Source organism: Scophthalmus maximus, chromosome 1 (assembly GCF_022379125.1).
Source record: "Scophthalmus maximus strain ysfricsl-2021 chromosome 1, ASM2237912v1, whole genome shotgun sequence".
Lineage (NCBI taxonomy): Eukaryota > Metazoa > Chordata > Actinopteri > Pleuronectiformes > Scophthalmidae > Scophthalmus > Scophthalmus maximus.
Genome location: NC_061515.1, coordinates 8,713,947 through 8,732,928, shown reverse-complemented (window position 1 = coordinate 8,732,928; position 18,982 = coordinate 8,713,947). Strand labels below are relative to the sequence as shown.

At 41.3% G+C, this 18,982-nt stretch overlaps 2 protein-coding genes across 5 annotated transcripts; one reads left to right on the top strand and one right to left on the bottom strand.

Moving 5' to 3' along the window:
• Positions 1 to 1,088: 1,088 nt before the first annotated feature.
• mrs2 (magnesium transporter MRS2) lies at positions 1,089 to 10,775 on the bottom strand. 2 transcript variants are annotated; one of them, XM_035620635.2, is made up of 12 exons: positions 9,873 to 10,771; positions 8,897 to 8,961; positions 8,587 to 8,623; positions 8,118 to 8,230; positions 4,348 to 4,509; positions 4,054 to 4,184; positions 3,787 to 3,903; positions 3,437 to 3,506; positions 2,955 to 3,037; positions 2,646 to 2,763; positions 2,144 to 2,257; positions 1,089 to 1,992 (listed from the first exon to the last, which is right to left on the bottom strand). In XM_035620635.2, the coding sequence occupies exons 1-12, from the start codon at positions 10,234 to 10,236 to the stop codon at positions 1,933 to 1,935; spliced, it is 1,434 nt and encodes a 477-aa protein (XP_035476528.1). In that variant the 5' UTR covers positions 10,237 to 10,771; the 3' UTR covers positions 1,089 to 1,932. The 2 variants fall into 2 exon arrangements, 1 of the variants encoding a protein (XP_035476528.1); XR_007031390.1 differs by lacking the exon at positions 1,089 to 1,992 and having other exon boundaries at positions 2,199 to 2,257; positions 2,646 to 2,729; positions 9,873 to 10,775.
• Positions 10,776 to 11,419: 644 nt separating this feature from the next.
• LOC118291924 (cleft lip and palate transmembrane protein 1-like protein) lies at positions 11,420 to 18,176 on the top strand. 3 transcript variants are annotated; one of them, XM_047334091.1, is made up of 18 exons: positions 11,420 to 11,808; positions 12,443 to 12,534; positions 12,891 to 13,071; positions 13,195 to 13,322; positions 13,880 to 13,958; positions 14,074 to 14,191; positions 14,534 to 14,628; positions 14,774 to 14,858; positions 15,008 to 15,108; positions 15,211 to 15,270; positions 15,489 to 15,539; positions 15,629 to 15,711; positions 16,023 to 16,057; positions 16,160 to 16,215; positions 16,378 to 16,422; positions 16,661 to 16,794; positions 16,961 to 17,023; positions 17,873 to 18,176. In XM_047334091.1, exons 1-18 carry the CDS (start codon positions 11,605 to 11,607, stop codon positions 17,904 to 17,906), a joined length of 1,644 nt encoding a protein of 547 aa, XP_047190047.1. In that variant the 5' UTR covers positions 11,420 to 11,604; the 3' UTR covers positions 17,907 to 18,176. The 3 variants fall into 3 exon arrangements, with proteins under 3 accessions (XP_047190047.1, XP_047190049.1, XP_047190051.1); XM_047334093.1 differs by having other exon boundaries at positions 16,961 to 17,055; XM_047334095.1 differs by lacking the exons at positions 11,420 to 11,808; positions 12,443 to 12,534 and adding an exon at positions 12,625 to 12,740.
• The last annotated feature ends 806 nt before the right edge of the window (positions 18,177 to 18,982 follow it).

The window sequence follows — 18,982 nt, the reverse complement described above, 5'->3', positions numbered from 1 at the left end:
CATAAGCACTGTCTCTTTGTTTTGATATTGATGATGATTAAGTGCAGCGTCAAATAATTTGATTTCTACTAACACATGACAGTGTTTTATTAAAATGATGTTACTGCATCAGCCAATTTGAAACCGGAGATATGACTCCCTCTAGTGCAGAAAAATGGTTACGACAGCACCAAATACAACACAAACAGCATTAGTCACACCTGAGCTGACACACGAAACTGAAATGTATTTTTTTTTTTAAAAATCAAAATCAAAATCATAGTGAAGTAAATTCCCTTTCTGTTGTAGGTTAGTACCTTTAGAGGAAAACATTTAAGTGAGAGCAGTTGTTGAGTATTAATTTTTATTGCATAACTTTCACAATGGATCTAATCCAGATTCATATTGAAGACTTTATACTGTCAGAGCTATAACTTTGTCCTTCATCGTCTTTAAAATGTTGCAAACTGTAATTTAGATCAATTTGTATTGATCCATTTTCACTTTGACCATTGTTTTTTTTGGTTCATTCAGTTAGAAAAGCTGCATTAGATCCACTGTGATCCACTTCAATTAATAATAAAAAAAATAAACATGAACAGTTCTGAGAACACTGAATATTTTCCATATTGGCAGTTTAAAAAAGACAAGGGACAAGTGTTTAAGAAAATTTGAAAAAATAAACATACTTTTATGGAGATTAAATATTTATTTTTCTACTTTTCTGTTAATCATCATGACCCCTGAGATTTACCTTTTGTCCCCTTAAATGTATTTTGAACCTTGGGCTGGGATCTACCACTGAAAGGTCACTATAGTTCACTTTTGGCCCCAGACTGACAGAGGTTTTAAACTTTCACAGCTCTTCCAATTTTAACATTAAGAATATTATAGCACAGATGACCCACACTTTCATATAATTATAGTATTTTTAGCTCTTCTTTTTATTTGTGTATTTTGTTATTATTTTATTATTAATACATTGTTTTGGAAGCTCTTGTCTCTATCCTGCTGCTGTCTGAGGCAAGTTCCTGATGTTTGTTGTAATGGAAATAAAGTTGAATCAGCTTTCATTAGAATAGGGACAGTCAGTCATCTTGGATGCTCCATGTGTATCAAGAGTCTTTAATTATTGGGCAAATGTCAATTTGAGACACAGTGAAAGAAAAGAAAATCCAGTTTCATCGCTTTTGATCAGTCATGTTGTCACAGTCACACCAGATACCAGGTTTTATCATTTGATAAAACCTTGACTTTAAGAGCAGTGAGTGTTAAATGAAAAGTCCCTGCAAACCATCCAGAAGATTTTGTGTGTGACATGGCTGAGACACGTAACAGAAGGACGCCAGCGTTCACATTATTTACATTAGTGTCTTTCCTGCTCTAACAATTCAAAACATCTGTACTCGAAAGAGTCTATTTAGAAGAGTCCTTATTGTCTGACTGACTGATCTTGCACACTGAAACTACTCAGCTCTTAACAAACCATAACAATAGACTTTTCACACTCATATGGCTCCCTTTGGTTTAAATAATATTTTTACCCCCCTCTCTTAACACACCTTTATTCACCTATGAAACGAGAGAACGTAAAACTGCATGTAATGTGGTTATCACAAATTGTTTGGTTGTTATTGGTTTCACTTCCACTGTTGCTTCTCACCTACACATACAACCATAAAACCAGTGATGACAGAGCAAAACTCTGTGCCCACATGTTTTATCAGCAAATATGGTGAAATATAAAACTTCTAAGCATCTGATCAAATTATGAATAAAATGATGGTGGCACTGAAGCGCACATACTGAAACACAGTGGAATCTTTAGTACTGTTCGCTATAGTTTAAAAATGAAAAATATCCAGCAAAATTCAGAAGGTTATAAAACAATCTGTTTTTAAGGCGCAGAGTCTTTGTGAGGTCTGTCGGATTTTACAGAACGAAGGTGAAACTTCATCTGACTCCCGCTTTGACGTCTGATGTTTTCAGATTTCTCTTCCAAACTGGAGGGATCTGCATCACAAACAGGAGAAACGACACTTATGACCTGATCTTTAGTCACTCATTCACCTGGCATCAGAAAATAAAATCATTACCAGTAAACATATATATGAGAGAGATGAAAATGTGCCATATTCCGTGAGTGTAAGCCAGTGTGTATTACTAGTGGGGGCACTGAAGGCTCGAGATGTCGTCCCAGGAATGACAGCAGTCGTCTCCAAATCAGCCCGCTGCCCAGGAACATGAAGCCGGTTACCAGCCAGAAAATACGAGGGTCCTGGTAATATACACAAATCAGACAAACACAAAATATATGTGGGTAACAATACACAAAAGGTACAGTGTGCATTTAAAGATACATGTACCAACATGAATGGATCCATGTAGGACATATATACATGCTGGGATACTAACATATAATCTCAATTTTTTTTTTAATTAACAAGATCTTTTTAATTTTTTTTAATAATGACAAATGGTCATTAGATTTAATCTGAATCTCAATCCGAAGATTTAATCTTAATTTGCTGATTTTATCAAACTGACAGTAGCAAAGCAAGAACATCTGCATGTTTGGGAGGTTGTAAGCAGCAAATGCAGCAAATACAACAAACTCCACATGATGCTTCAATGCCATATAATACTTCAGCAGGAAAGTGTCTCACCTCTTCAAAGCACGATGTCAAATTCATTCCAAAGGCCACTCCGATCAGACCGAATAAGGTGAGGGAAAAGGAACCCATGGTCAGCTGCAGATTCAGACGCATCATCACATTACGATGGCTAAAATAAAACAGACAGCATGTACAACCCATGAGTTATTCAAGGTATGATATTCAAATGTGTCTTTTATGGGTCAGCTTAATAATTTTCTCTTTATTTCAGAGCCACCCCCATGTACAGGCCTTATGAACGAAGTGTAGTGTGTAATTCAAAAATATGTATGCACATACTGGCCCAAGGCCTGTGTGTACCTGTCCAGATTGATAAAGATGACACTTTCGGAGTCATCGATCAGCCCTTTCAGCTCCCTGGTCTTGTTCCCCAGCTCCTCAGCCTGTATGGAGCAGTTCACAATCACAGTGGGAACACTCAGACACCATTAGCACACACTTTCCATGGAGGGGCGGTGTATACCCTGCACCTGTGTTGAATATAGCCTACTAAATATATATATATATATATATGATGACACAATTTTTTTTACACAACATAAGAGATCTTCTTGCTCTCACACAAACACACCGACTGAGAAATCCAGCCCGCGTCAGTGGAGTCATTAAAACATCAATGCATTTTTTTTGACCATCCTTGGCAGGCAAGATTGAGCATAAACTTGGAAGATACCGCTTTCGCTCTGCATGTTCACTGGACAAGTATATAATTCTCAGCAGGAAGCCCTGCTCTGTAAGAGCGTATTGTGTGCAAGTGTTGTTGGTGTCTGGGGAAGCAATACCTGCATATAGTAATTCTCCAGTAACAGTTCCATCTCCTCAGCATGGTCAATGCCCAAACTGCTCTCCTCACTAGAAAGGCAGACAGTCATGTCTTCATACACACACATAGAAAAGATGTGGTGAGAGAAGTTTAAACACAGCAGTCAGTTTGACCATTGTTATTTTGGAATGACTCTGGTGACTTAGAACCAGAAGATTGAGGGCTTGGGTCCCTTCATGGTTGATTTTTATTTTCCCCTGAGTGTGTCTGGAAACGGACTTTAACGCCTTGGTGGATTAACAGAGTCTTTTCTTCTTTTCAAGAGAACAGATTCATGCAAGTGTGTGTGTGAGAATATGTGTAACATACAAAACTCTTGGGTCAGTCCACTTGGTCAGACAGAGTTCTTCAATTATTTCGTCCTCATCCAAAATCTTCAGCAAGGAGTCCTTAAAAACTTTAATGTCCGTTTCCAACTCTGATAAACTGCAAGAGGCACAAAAGAGACCAGAGACGATATGTAAATGTTTAGGCTCAACACTGTCAGTGTGCATGTTGTAGAAATTGTAAACATTCATTATATTTAACACAGTCCAAAGATCCAAGGTAAGTCAAATAGTATGGTGTTTGCTTTACCTCTTGCTGTTCTGCAGCAGCACATGTAGTTTACTTCTATCGGCAGAAAGGATTTTAGGATCCACTAAGGATTCCAAAACATCCAATATCACTGGTTCGACTTCATTCAGCCTGGTTTGTAGAGTGTTTACCTATTGACATAGATACATGAATAAACACATACGTACAAACCTTCACCTTTCCTCAAAAGAAAAAAAAGAGCCTTGTGCATTTCCACAGTTCACAGGGAGCTTTTATCTGAATTAGAATATATGCTTAAATAAACAGACACAGTGTTTCTCTGATCGGCCTCACCTTGTGCTGCAGTATGGCCTCCAGTGCTCTGAACTCGAAGGGCAGAGAGTGTGTCTGCGATGCCAGCTGAGGAGCGAGTTCCAGTACCAACCAGCGTTCTAATCCCAGGCCACGAAAATCCAACACCAAGAGGGACTCTGGGGTTACGATGGCTTTCAGAGACTATGGGAAGACAAGGGGGAGGGTAGGCGCGACGTTACAAAGTACTGAAACATGTACCTCCATATTGGAAGCTTACACAAAATGTGTATATATCAATTTAAACGTTCAAGCTACTTGTATGGGATTACATTGTTTTGGGGATCCTATTAAAAAAAGTTGTCACAGTTCGAAGTTCATGTGTCCAAGATCAATAGTTGACCCTGATCTGTAAATATTTGCATTGAAAGACCTGGATACTGAGCATCTCTTGTTGTAAGCTGCAAGCAAGCTGATGTGTTACAACTACATTTCAGTGGCTCTAAAGGAGCTTTCACACACATACCGAAGCTCGTCAGTCATCAACGGACGCAGGAAAACCCAAAACACAGCTACAGAACAGAAAGCTTTCAGAACTTCAGGTAACGCACCAGGAGCACTGCTCTGTATTTTTGTTTTACTTCATTAAGAAACACATTATTGATTACAGAACCAGATGCAAGTTAAAACTAGCAGGTATATTACTGCAGCCTGCTTGTTGCACTTATTTCACAAGTTTGTTTATTTTCTTGTCAGGGTAGGTTGTTTGTTTTTTTTAAATCTCAGAAATAAAGTTTCTCTTGGTAAACTGTGTATTGAAATGTTTACATCAATTCCTAAATCTGATACTGCTCTAAATATCTAATTAAATGCAAACAGACCATACTCCAGTCCTGCATCTTCACTGTTTACCCATGTAATTAAAAGCATTATCTTCAAATTTTTCAATTTTAAACGTGACCCATTAAAGATGGGACTATCGATCCTCCTCATTATGTGTTTGTTACTGCAGGATGTCTGTGAAGCTGCTCGGTCTCTGCCTGCTGCCGGCTCTGTTGTGTCCCAGCTGGGCCGAAAAAAAAACATGTCTCACATCTGCGTCCAGCTGCGACCAGTGCATCCAGTCTGGCCCCGACTGCGCTTGGTGCACCGCCCCTCATTCTAATGTTCGGTGTCATAGCGTGAAGGGGCTGCGAAAAGCAGGCTGTCGTAAAAGTTATGTATATAACCCTCAGGGCCTGGTGCAGGTTGTCAGGAATGAAATCAGGTAAGTGCACAAGTGTTAAATTCCACTGTGAAACCACACAGGGGGAAAAAAAGAGAAACCAACACAGACAAGTATCAAATTAATGATACAAGTGTTGCTAGATTATAATCTCATAAATTGTGTAGAGCCACAGTAATTTCTTTGTGATTTATATTGTTGCTGGTGACGACTGAACCTCTGCAACAGGGAGCCAACAGATGCCAAAGCCCTGTTCCTCCATCCCCAGGAGCTCTCGCTCCATCTGAGACCGGGTGTGAGCCAGTTCTTCCCCCTAACGATCACCATGCCAACAGACCAGCCTGTCCCAGAGCTGACTTTAGACACCAGCAATGTGCCAGTGGGAGTCAACATCACATTCAGTAGTGTCACGACTGGAAACCCCCAACTCGTACAGGTCACCGAAACTCCGACTGATGTGCTGCACAGGAACATCTGGAGTAACCTTTTTTATATATGAAAAGCAGGTTTTGCTCGTCAGTAGAAATTATAATAATAATAAATCTTCTGTTCTTTAGGTGAATGTGGAGGCTGCCCAGTGTCCCAGTATGAGTGACGTCTCAAACCAGAACAGGACTGGGCCATGGTCCGTCCACATCACAGCCAGAGGCTTTTCACCGAGTGTGAAGTTAGAAATAACTCTGGAGTGTGAGTACAACAACCGCAGAACCATGGTATAATTAACAAACACTCAAAAAGCTGAGAGCTATTAAAAAAGTCATGAAATTCAGACAATGAGTCATTCCTACAGGCTATGCATTGGAACAGCTCCAAAGACATTCAGAATTTTTCAGAAGAAGGAACAAACAGCATGCGTCTTCTATACTGCTATAATATGACAAATTAATTCATACAAAAAATTGTTTCCTCAGGTCAGTGTGAATGCACGGGAAGCCGTGAGGAGAGCAGCGCTGCCTGCAGCGGCCATGGAGCGCTGATGTGTGGCCAGTGTGAGTGCAACGAATTTTACACCGGACAACGCTGCCAGATGGACATCGATTCAGTTTTTTCACAAAGTGAAGACTTCTGTCGCGCTGGCCCAAACGCCCCGGTGTGCAGTGGCCGAGGGCAGTGCGTGGCGAGCTCCTGTGAGTGCGAGCCACGGGCAAACCTGCAAGAAAGATACAGCGGACAATTCTGCGAGTGCAGCAACTTTGACTGTCCTTACAACGACGACAGGTATGACTTGTGAAAATCCGAATCTGTAATGGCGTATTGTCTTCACTTTTTAGATTAAGACAGATTTATATATAAAAGACAAAAATTAATATCCAACAGAATATGTGGAGGCCATGGGAAGTGTGAATGTGGACACTGTATTTGTGATGACGACTGGACCAGTGAAGACTGCAGCTGCTCCTTGGAAACTGCCTCCTGCATGGCAACAAACCAGCAGCTGTGTAACGGCAGAGGGATGTGTCAGTGTGGAAATTGTAAATGTGAGCCGCCGTACGCTGGCCCAACCTGCGAGAGCTGCCCAACCTGTCAGAACACGTGTCAGCAGCACGTGGAGTGTGTGGAGTGTCGGGCATTTGGGACGGGAAAGAAGAAGGACAGGTGAGAAGACAGGATGTTATGATAAAATGAGATTAGAAATTAAAAAGTTTCTTTAGCTGGAGGCGGATGTTATGCGCATTTTTTGGGGGTTTAAAAACATTAACTTAGTCATAAACTCCAACCAAAAAGCATCTGGTGCTTTCTCTGAAGATACCATAACAGCCTCTTGTTGGTTTTAGCATTACTGAGGCTACAAGGACTAATTCTGGGGTTCTGGGGAAACTTACACCTCTACACACTTCAGACCTGCTGTATTATTTGATTTCCGCAATATATTTTATTGTTCATTAAGAACGCTCACAATCATCTTATCTTTTAATTTCAAGGCAAAAATCTAGATTCCTTTCTTCTTTATAATTCCTGTATTGCTTGTGTTCTCTCACTTTGCATCAGGTGTGACCAAGAATGCAGCAACCTAAGCGTGACGATGGTGGAGACCAGAGATGAAATGCCCAAACCAAGAGAAACTGTGAAGTTCTGTCAAATGATCAGCCCCGATGACTCTTGCGTCCTCTACTACACCTTGTCCCACACGCCCTCTGGAGGACAGGCAACTGTGGTGCGAACTAAAGAATGTCAACGTGTTAGCTTCAGGCGTTGAGTTTTTAACTCACTAGATATTTGATTTAGGTTTTTTTAAATCTAATAACAAGCTTATTTGCTTCAATTAAAACAATGTAATGATAGAATGACTTCATAAAACTTTCGGCTTTGCAAATGTTTCCAGTTTCTCGTCAGTTTACTGCACTATGCCATCCACCTAGTGGCATCATGTCTCAGTTGCAAACAGGCCGAACGACTCAAGTTTAATATTAAGCTGTAAGGAGTAGTTGACTGAAGTGTAATGCAGAACAATTATGATAGGTCCCAAGAAGAAATGCTGATATTATCATCAATGGTTTTCCTAATCAACCGCCAGAGAGAATAGGATGTACATTTTTTATCACACGAATCACAAAGTCTGCTTATAAGACAAAAAAAGAGAGCATACCGCCATTCGTAAGATGATGCAGTTGTTTCTCGCAGTGAGGCTGGTACTGTGCTGAAAGCGAAGGTCTCTGGCCTGAAGACTCAGCTCCTGGCAAAGCTCTGTTTTCTTCTTCTCTGTAAGAAATTATAAATAAAAGGCAAAATAATTTAGGCACCATCCTAATTCATGTATTCCTGACTTCATATGGGACCCGATTCTAAAACAAATCCAGATAAGCTAAGATATGTTTTTTAAAACATATCTTAGTTACAGATTTCAGCAATTTCTTTATAAAACACCAAAAGCAGATATAACACAGCAGTGGTGAGCAACAGTGTATGGTTCGGATTAAAATGTGTACCCTCTGGCGAGAGTGGTGACATCACATGATAAAATAGATAACTGATCATCAATCTCAAAGACCTTGATTTTTCCCATCAAATAAAAGACATCAGTCAAAGGTTATTAGAAACACTTTTTTAACACTTACCAAATGATGTCACATTTCCTTCCTGATCAAACTTCATCTGTGAAATAAATAAATAAAATAAACTGTAAACCAGCCTCTAAGGATCACAGATATTCAAATAAATAACTATACAAAGGCATATTTCAATAAATAACTATACAAAGGTAGATGGGTAAATGTTTGATACAACGTGAGAAATCTGGATTAATTCCAGTCTGCATCTGTTTCACCGTAAGCACCATTACATTAAAATATCTAACTTTGATCTAATAGTAGTAACTCTACTGTTCAGCGACCACTGAAATGTTTCTACCCCTGGTACATTTCTTACCACAACGAAAGCTGCAGGCACACTGGCCATCGGGGCATCTGTCACTCTGCAGCGGATTAAGGACACTGTTCAAAGAAAACACAAAGGTACAGTCCGTGTGACAAAATACATTTCACACGTAAAGCTGCACAATTGCAACTTTAGAGTTTGAAGCACTGTAGATGTGTCCTGTTTCTCTGTTTGACTGCAGCAATACAAAACATAACTGATGACACCCTCACACTGCTATTTCAATTCATTCATCACTGTACTAATCCTCTTTACATTCTAATTGATCAGGGTTTTTTCTTTAATTCATTCAGTCTCACAGATAGAAACAGATACACGGAAGTCTTACTTACAGATTTAACATGACCGTTTCAATGACAAAGGTTGAAATTAATACATGACATAAACAAACATGTTTTGGTTATTAAAGAGTCGTGAGATTGATATGATGAAGTCACTTTTACTTAACAATCTCCAATATACTGACATTACTGTCCTGTAATATCTTGTTACTTATCCACAGACAAAAACACTGTATGTGATCATGTATGTAAATTAGGGCTGCAACAGTTAATCCATAACTTCATTAATTGCCAACTATTTTGATAATCGATTAATCGGTTCAAGTCGTTTTTATGAAGATTCTCTTATTTCAGCTCCCTAAATGACAATATTTTCTGGATTCTTTGCTCCTCTGTGACACTAAATATATATTTGATGTGTGGACAAAACAAAACATCATCTTGAGGTTTGGGAAACACGATCAACATTTTATGGCCCAAACAACTAACCGATTAATCGAGAAAATAATCGACAGATCGATCGATTATTAAAAAAAAATGATCGTTAGTCGCAGCCCTGATGTAAATGTTCAAACAAACTGCACGTTGTGAGCCTGTCTTTAACGTATGAAACCATCACAGTCTGTGACAGTGAGACCACCTGTTGTCGGTACGTCTCTTCGGTACCTCACCCACCGGTCTCTTACCAGGCCACGTCGCGCCTCCTTGCAGCAGGTTCTCCTTCCTCACGGCAGCAGACGGACATTGTCTGGGTTGATGCCTTGAGCCCATGTCACTGTAGCTCCTGCTGTGCAAACCCAGTCTTCTGTGTCCAGGTGGCACAGTGTACCTCTGAGGGCAGAGCATCGTGCGCGCCCTGCACAGGGGGACGAGGGTTCGAGTCTCGCCACGTCTCGAGGAAAAACCACTGACAGAACTAAAAGGGCGCTTTGGACGGAGGCTCCCACTGAATGGCAGACGCATCCTGGTGCAGCCAGCAGCCAGCAGCACCCTGTGCAGTTTGGTCTCCACGCCAATACCCCCACACACAGCCTTCACACAGACCGACATGGTGGCTCAGCTCAGGTGTGCACCACCGCACCGCACACCAGTGAACAACTGAAATGTGTGTAAAAGTCCTCCTGTCCTCTCATTGGTCCGTCAGTGTCCTCCTGCTGTCTGTGCGCCGGGAGTCCACGTCGTCCACGGGTACAAGGATGCAGAACCTCTACACATTGACATGACAGTGACGGTGACAGTCAGGGGCAAAACACCGGTTACCGGTTCCGTAGCTCGGCTCCTTCCTCACTTTCCTTTCACGCTTCGTCTCGGGGGCGTGCAGCTCCTTTCGTGTTATGCTAGCTGACAGTTGCGGGGAAGACTTTGTACTTTTTGGTAGTTTAACTCTTTAAAATTCGTCATGACAGCAAACGCAGACACAACCGACACACGTCTGTTACCTTCCGTGAACTACAGCGCTGCGCGGTGTTTTAGTCCCAAAAAGCCGCTCGCCGGGGTCAGTGTTAGCATGTCGGTGTTAGCATGGTTGAGGGGGACAGGGGCAAGTGCACCATACCTACCCACAATGCACCGCGGTCAGCAGAAGCAACCTGCCAAAGATCGTCTACGGTAAAAGAGAATCACCCGAGAGAGAAAAAAAGAAAACCCTGGACCATCACTACAGCCTGTTGGCGTTTGCATACTAATAACGACCCACAAGCCAAGTAATTATTATAGAGCTTACAACAATATTGCCATGATAATCTACTGGGAGCTCAGCCTCATTTGAATCTTAGTAAATTTCAGAAGACTGAACAAACAACATCAAAACCCGGACTGACAATAATACTGACTCCCTGGGCTGGTTTTTAAGAAAACTCATATGGAATCGTCTAGAGAGTGGTATTAAATATGCCATTTGCAATATTATTCGTACACATCCTGTGAATGGCCCAATAAAATAAATAGGATTGCCAGAAAAGTTTCAGTTAGTTCAGTTACATCATTCAAGGCAAACAACAACAACACAATTGAAGTCGAACATCTGTACTAATTGTACTAATTGTGACAGGCAGTGTTTCAAATACATTTTAGCTGAATTTGCAAGCAAAAGACATGTTCATGTTTTTATATCTGCCCACCGCACAAGTAGGTCTGTCTGTCATTGGCTAACTATAAACTGTGACACCAAGTGTTCGTGGTGTCGCGAGATTTGTGGCTGGGCCGCGGGAGGACGGAGGGGGGAGGGGGAGGGGCGTGGAGTCAGCATCAGCATCCCTCCGCTGAACGCAGATCCCCGGAAGGATGCTGGCGCAAAGAGGAAGCGTGGCCGGATTTTACTGTGTCGGTGCCGTATCCGATTAGAAACAGTGTTAAAGAGTAGCCCTGCCTTATATCATTATTATTTTTGTTGCTCGAACCATTGCGTCGATAGCTGCCATGTTCCCATCGTGTTGCACCAAACCGGCGGCGGACGGCGGCGCGAAGAGGAGCTCCGTCGCCAAGCTGCTGCTCGGCGTGTTTGTGGTGTACATGCTCCACACCGCCTGGCTGCTGTACGGCTTCGTCAACACCAAGCCCTGCGACGGAGACAGAGGAGAGGACTGCATCACCTCCTACCTGGAGGCAAGACCCAGACTACAGGTTAGCGAGCGCAGGGCCTGTGTTCCTGAATCCCTGTAAACCTCACGGCAAGTAGACGCAAACCAGCCATACATTTTAAAAGATAAAATGACATCTGTGAGATCCAACGGGGGCTGCAACGGCCTGATCATCAAAATTAAACAGACCTGCCTCTTGCCTTTTCATCATGTTGTTAGCCAGCAAGTACAGCTCAGCACATGAAGGCAAATCACGTGTTCTTTAATGGCAGTGATTAATATAATTAATTTTGAAAGGCCATATTATGTATTTATATATAGTTATAATTATATGTGTGTGTAGTGTATATTTTTCTAACGTGTTCAGATATATATTTTCATTAATCTGCAGTGGAAATTACTTTTGCAAAGATTCATTTCAAAGTGCTGTAAAGTCTGACTGAACCATTTGGTGAGGTTGAAAATCCTCACACCATAACATAACAATGTTAATTCAGTTGACGCGGCGCTGTGATCAGAAAGAAATGCCTGATGCCTTCTTCTTCGAATAATTATTATTTTTCTGCATCGGGGTCAACGTGCACATATTTTTGGGGATGAGCATGTCTTTTTTCTGTTGTTCACTGTCGACTCACTGCGTTTGCTGTAATTTCACTCCTCTCGTTTTTTCCAACCAGCTGAGTGTCTTTACCTGCGTCATGCCAGAAAACAGCCAACTCAACCCTGCTGTAAAAATAGACCCATTCGACCCACATTCTGCATTTGAAAGGTGGGTTCGACAAGTTAATATGACAGGCGTGAAACCCTGTTTTTGCAGGATATCAAATGGTCTCATAAATAATAGGAAACTGGAAGTTTTTTCTTCTTACTGTCAAAGTAGCAGTAGCAGCAACACGGCAGATCAGAAGCGTTTGTTGAATGTGTGAAATTGAAAGGAACAGCTAATCACCATTAGAAGACACAGAGCCAAATGAGGTACAACTGTTCAAAAGACCATCGTAGAAAGACGTAACTTTAAATCCACACGTGTGACTAGTCAACATTTGTATATAATATGAACAAAAAGCAAAGACTATTTGTTCATCAAACTGTTTTCCCCCTCTGATTTCTCTCCCCTCTCCTCAGGCAGGTGAATGTCTCTCTGCCAGAGGAGACTCGGGCTAACGGCACTCTGCACGCAGTCGTTTATGTTCACAGGGCCGGTGTTTCACCTCTGGAGGACAGCAGAGAAGTCCACTACGCCGCTCAGCTCACCACCTACATCACGCCCACACACACGGAGGGGAAAAAAAGAGACCCACAGAAGGTAAAAAATGCAAATTCAGCTCGCTTGTCAGAGCGCGATCATGTTTCACCCGCCATGTGAGCTGCAAAGTACTTTTAGACACGTAGTCTTGCTGCAAGTACGTTATTTCTGTGGCTCCATCAGAGGTCCAGCCCCAGATCAGAGAATCCTGTGTCCCATTGGAGACCTCACCTGTCGGTCACTATGATGTCCGAGGAGTTCACCTTCAACAAGGCGGGGCTTCCCAGTGACGTGCGGCGATACATGAGAGTGTAAGTCTCCACAGGAAGCTCTGGAGGTCAAAGCCAGGTGATCAGGTTAAGTGCTGCTGACTTCTGCTTTATTACCGCAGCACACCATGAGAGTCTAATGCTGAGATGCTTAGATGTATAGTAGTTTGATTATTCTGCTTATTTATTATTATCGGAGAGTGAGATTTAAATGTGTAATTGGTGGTCTTTGGTAATATCAAAATGAAAAATGTTTATGCAATGAATGATGCCAAGAGAAGCATGTGTTTATTTGTGTTTACTTTGTGAACACCACTGGCATATATCATTTTATTTTTCACAAATGACACACTTGCACACGCTTGTGTGTGAAGCGTTGGCTGTTTATTAGTCATGTCAGATCTCTCAGACACTACCTTAGAGGTGCTGCTGTGTAAGTCAGCTAAATGCACGTGTGTGTGTGTGTGTGTGTGTGTGTGTGTGTGTACAGTCTGTTAACGATATTTACTCTTGCAAATCCATCCAGGCTGTAAAAAACCAAATCTATCCCGAGCCGACGTGTGTTGTTGATTGAACTTTCTCCCCGTCTCTCCTTGTAGGTCTCAGGACGGCCGGCAGATGATCTACCTCCCTTTGCTGCTGGTTAACGAACTCAGCGTCAGAGTCAGAGACCTCGTGGTTGGAAGCCTTTACACACGGCGTTTAAAAGACAGTAAAATCTTTTGAATTAAATACTTGGTTTTATTGAGATTAGCATGACCAAGCATGTATCCATCCATCCGTCCATCGACAGGAGATCAGCAGCAGCACTGTTCACCTCCCTCTGACTGTGTCCTATGAGGGAATCTCTTTAAGGGGATTCAGGTTTTGGGTCCATCTACAGGATGTGGTTTATTCCCTACGGCAGTTTGGTGAGCTAATAACAAAATACATATTTTGTCATATGATTTTTTAAATCAGGGTTATTTTGTATTATTTAATTGCGCCAGAATAATATAATGTTTGAGAGGTCAATTTTACAGAAATTCACAATTTTGCGATCCGGATGAAACCAAAACACTCAAGACTGTAAATTTCCAGACAATTTTTTTTTATTTAAGTAGACATTTAATATAAATGACTATACAATAAGATACGATGCGATATAATATGATAAGATACGATATTTTTAAATAGAGGAATGTTGCTGTTCATGTCACATAATCAGGAGACTGATCTAAATCCTCAGGTGCTGCCTCTTTTTGTTTATTAAGGATTCACTGAGGAAAATATTGACGAAATAAAAGAAACTCTGGTGGGATCCAACCTCTACCTGTTAGTGCTGACCGCACTCATCACAGCTCTGCAAGTAAGATTATACTACGCCTCATAAATTATAAACACAACAGTAATATTATAATCCACAAGTCTTCAAATCGTGAGGGAACATGGCAAACTTTTGCATGTTGCCCATGAAGCATTGTCTCATTGTTTGTGTTTGCGGTCTTCTACAGCTCATCTGTGAATTCTTGGCTCTTAAAAATGACATCAGCTCATGGAGAAAAAAGAAGAGCATGGTGGGAATGTCCAGGAAGTCAGGTAAGAAAATCATCAAATTATACAAGCGTGACTTTTTAAAATTAGTGTTTGCAACAATACAGGCTTTGTAACGTGGATTGTTGTATGTTACAAAACGATTCTAGTTAGGGTCTAAGCCTCCTTGTGTCTCTCCTCCTCTCTGTTTGTAGTTCTGTGGCGTAGTCTCAGCACTTTGCTGATTTTCCTCCATCTGCTGGAGGAGACCAGTCTGCTGGTGCTGCTCCCCGTCGGACTGGGGGCATGTGTGGAGGTGTTTAGTGTTTTTATATCCGTCTCATCCGACAAAAAGTGTGACGGAGATAAAGATCAGAAACAGACAGTTTTCTAGCTACTAAAACTGTTTTCCCGTCAGGTCTGGAAGGTTTTCAAAGTGCTTAAGATCCAGTTGCAGTGGAAAAGCTCCGACCTCCACGTGAGTATGGTGCCGTCAGCCCTTTGTGTTCAAACTCAGCATCTGTGTAGAGTGAATACGTTTGTATAGTCATAGTTTGAGACAGCACCTTGACTAGGTTCTTTTAACGTTATTGATTAACGGTATCTTTGTCCAACTTTCTGGCTCCAGCCCCTGATGCAGATAATCAATCCATTTATTTCTTTATTGTTAAGACTACCTCCTCTTCTACTGTGCAGGTAACTAAGATGGATGAAGAAGAGAGAAAGACGGTGGAGTACGACACACAGGTATCTCTGTCTTGTCTGTGCGAGCTCTGATCTTGGGTCTCGGCCTCGAGCTTTGTTTAATGTTGAATGTTTTGTGTCTTCCTCTCCAGGCGTCCAGATACTTGTCATACTTGGTCTATCCTTTGTGCATCAGTGGAGCTATTTTCTCACTGGCCTACTTACGGCAAAAGAGGTGAGCCGATCAAGATTATTCTGCTTTTTGCTTCCCAACATAATTGAAACGCCATCTTGCTGCAGAGCCGCCAAATATCCCACTTCTGCAGAACAAGTACAAATCTCTCTGTTTCTCTGCACCAACTGCACTGTACGTTTTTCATCCAGTCAGATTCAAATCTGACCTGAATGTTCCTTAAATTAAAGAATGGATTTTTTGGGGCTTTATAAATGTCACTGTGAAGCATGACTACTACATCTAAAGCTGGTAAATATCCTATCTGCTCTTCTGATTGTTAAATTAACATTAAATTGTTGTTATGTTGACAGTTACTATTCCTGGTTGATCAACAGCCTGGTGACTGGTGAGTCGACTCATGTCCTTCCCCATGGCATCATTTGTTAGCCTGGGACTTTTATGTTCATATTACTAATGTGCTGTATTGACACAGAATCTCTCCTCCCAGGAGTGTACGCCCTTGGCTTCCTGTCCATGGCCCCGCAGCTCTTCATTAACCACAAGGTCTGTTGTGCAGACATTAAAACCCAGCCTGCATACATTAAGTATTAATTACCCAGTTTATTTGATGATCGTGCAGGAGTGAAGTGGACCTGTATCCTCTACTGTCTCCGTCTTTCTCATGGCTCTTGATCTTGTGTTTCTCCATCCCTTGTTCTGGATCAGTTGAAGTCTGTGAGCCACCTGCAGGGGACAGTGTTGATGTACAGAGTGAGTGCAACTGTCTTCCTGGCTCATTTGAATCCATCATATTCATATTCATACTCAATCAACTCTTCTTACTTTACAGAAAAATGGTCCCAGTTTTTGAGATATTTATCGTCCTGTATTTTACAGTGAACTTCTTTTCTGCTGTCAGATAAAAGAAACATTTGAATGAAATCTGACACAAACTTTTGCCACATGACGATGATGATGATGAGAGTCATTATTGTCTCTCTTAAACCAGGGAGTGAACACGCTGATATCGGATATCTGCTCCTGTGCCTCCCTTTTCTCCTCCTCCGGATCCTTCTCCTCCTCTCATCAACTTTCCTGCTTCAGAGACGAGCTGCTCTTCCTCCTCTACCTCTACCAGCGAAGGTAGAATGTGCAAACACTCACTCACTACAACGAGTAGTATTTCTCTACTCTTTTCTTTTTTTCTTTTTGAAACCTCACCTTTACAGTATACAAATAATTTAAATTGATTTAAAGTTGCTGATACAACAAAAACACCAATCCTGCTCTCATTTCCCATTTCCACCAGTCGTTACGCCTCCAAGGCCAGAAGACGAGACTCCGGGAGCCACAGCAAGAAATTAAAGACTCAGTGAGGAGGAGACAAATTCATTCTTGTCAGAAGTAAATGAAAATCATCTTTGAAAAACAAAAAAAGGGGAGGATGTGAAACGGAAGACTTGGGCAGGACACTCGCCCATGTTAGATCCAAGACAACTGGTTCTGCCTCAGGTTCCCTCCTGCTGTGACTCCCCTGTGATTCACAGTAATTCATTCATCTACAGATTATCTCTGCTGCACATGGAATGCTTTTTTAACTTTCAGGAGTGTCACTCCTCATAATGTGCATTTGCTTGGTTTTGCTCTTTATGCACACATAGCTGTTTCCTTATTCATTGTAAAGGATGGGGCTTTTAATAGCAAGTATAGTTAAATAAACATTAATCAATAACCATCTGCTTTAACTAGATTTTTATATGGCTGTCTTAAAAGCTTGAATCATGATTCACCTATTAAAATTTTTAGACCTTTTTTTTTAAGGCATAAAACAAAACAAAACAAAAAATGCATATAATGCCGAATAAAATACAAAAGCATCTCACTGAAGCTATATGAAGCTATGCTCTTGTATAGACTGACATATTCAAGCCCAAGACAACATCATTTTTATGGTTGCGCCATTACATGTAAATTATTCTACACCCTTACCTCAACTCAGTGGAACTTGTGTCTTTTTGGAAACTTTGTTATCCTGACCAAACTTTACAAAAAATAGTGTGCCGTGGTTTGAACTTTGCATTGCTCTGTGAAACATATTTGTAATTCAATGGCTCCGGACAGCGATGAGAAGCTCAGATCAGTAATGTGAAGCACTTTTTTTCCTGGGGGAAATAAATAAATGACATGTTTTGTATTTCTGGTATTTGATGATCCACATTAGGTCCCTCCCACATCCGGAAGTTGTATTGACATGAAGGTAGAGGCTGAGCTGATCGATTGTGTTGCAGGAGCAGTAAAGTATAATTTCTTTTTTGTACTTTGTCACTCTTGATGTTCACCAACACGTGTTACGTACTGAGTTAGTGTTTTTCCTCTGTCGTTGTACTGTAAAATGATTTTTAAAATACTGACTTTGCAATGTCAACGTGAAGTATAAAGAGAGACGACTGCGCCCGACAATTTCCTTATGGTATTATGTACAATGCAGTCTGACTTTTAACACACAATATAGTCGCTTAACTGAAGAATCTGTCAGATTGTTCTCTTTCACACAAATGCATCACACAGCAGAGCAACTATGCAAATTGTATCTGTACCAGTTGCAGAAGTGTATGGTTGGTACATTGTTTTCCCCATGAGGGTTTTTGTATGTGTGTGTGCGTGCAGAATGATTGACACTGGGATACAGTGAAGACACAGACGTGAACCTCAGTTCTTACTTCTCACACACACACACATGCGCACACACACACAGCCTTTTTGCATTTGTCCATGCCGTGCAAAAGTCCCTGAGACACCACGTCTGGGTGTCTTAAAGGCCATCTTATCTTGTCCTGTCCTTGGACAATGAGTGAGACACTGGTGCACTGCATATTTTGCAGAGGGTGATAGAAAAAATACATATGAAAAATACTTAGGATCTATACATTTCGATTGATGTCCATATCAAGTACACTTAGTAAAGACTAAAGAGTGTCGAGTACTACTGAGCACTCATGAGTCAGTACATCAGCATGTTGACGGGCGTTGGTGTCGGTGTGATGCCATGAAAACACGGTCTCTAGTTTTTTTATTATACACTGATCGCGGCACTAAATTCTGCTTCTCTGCTGACTGAACTTGGCAATTTTTTTTATTACTATCATTCTAATTTTTGACATTGCTTTGGCAAATAATCCTGCTTGTACATTTTCCATAAAAAGGGGGAAAATGTAACCGGTTAATGTCAAATCAAAACAGCCACTGTGAGTATGGACTGATGTGCTTGAGTCATCAATCAACCCGGTCAATGAGAAGACGAATCAGCCCGTTCAGCCGACTGGTTTCTGTT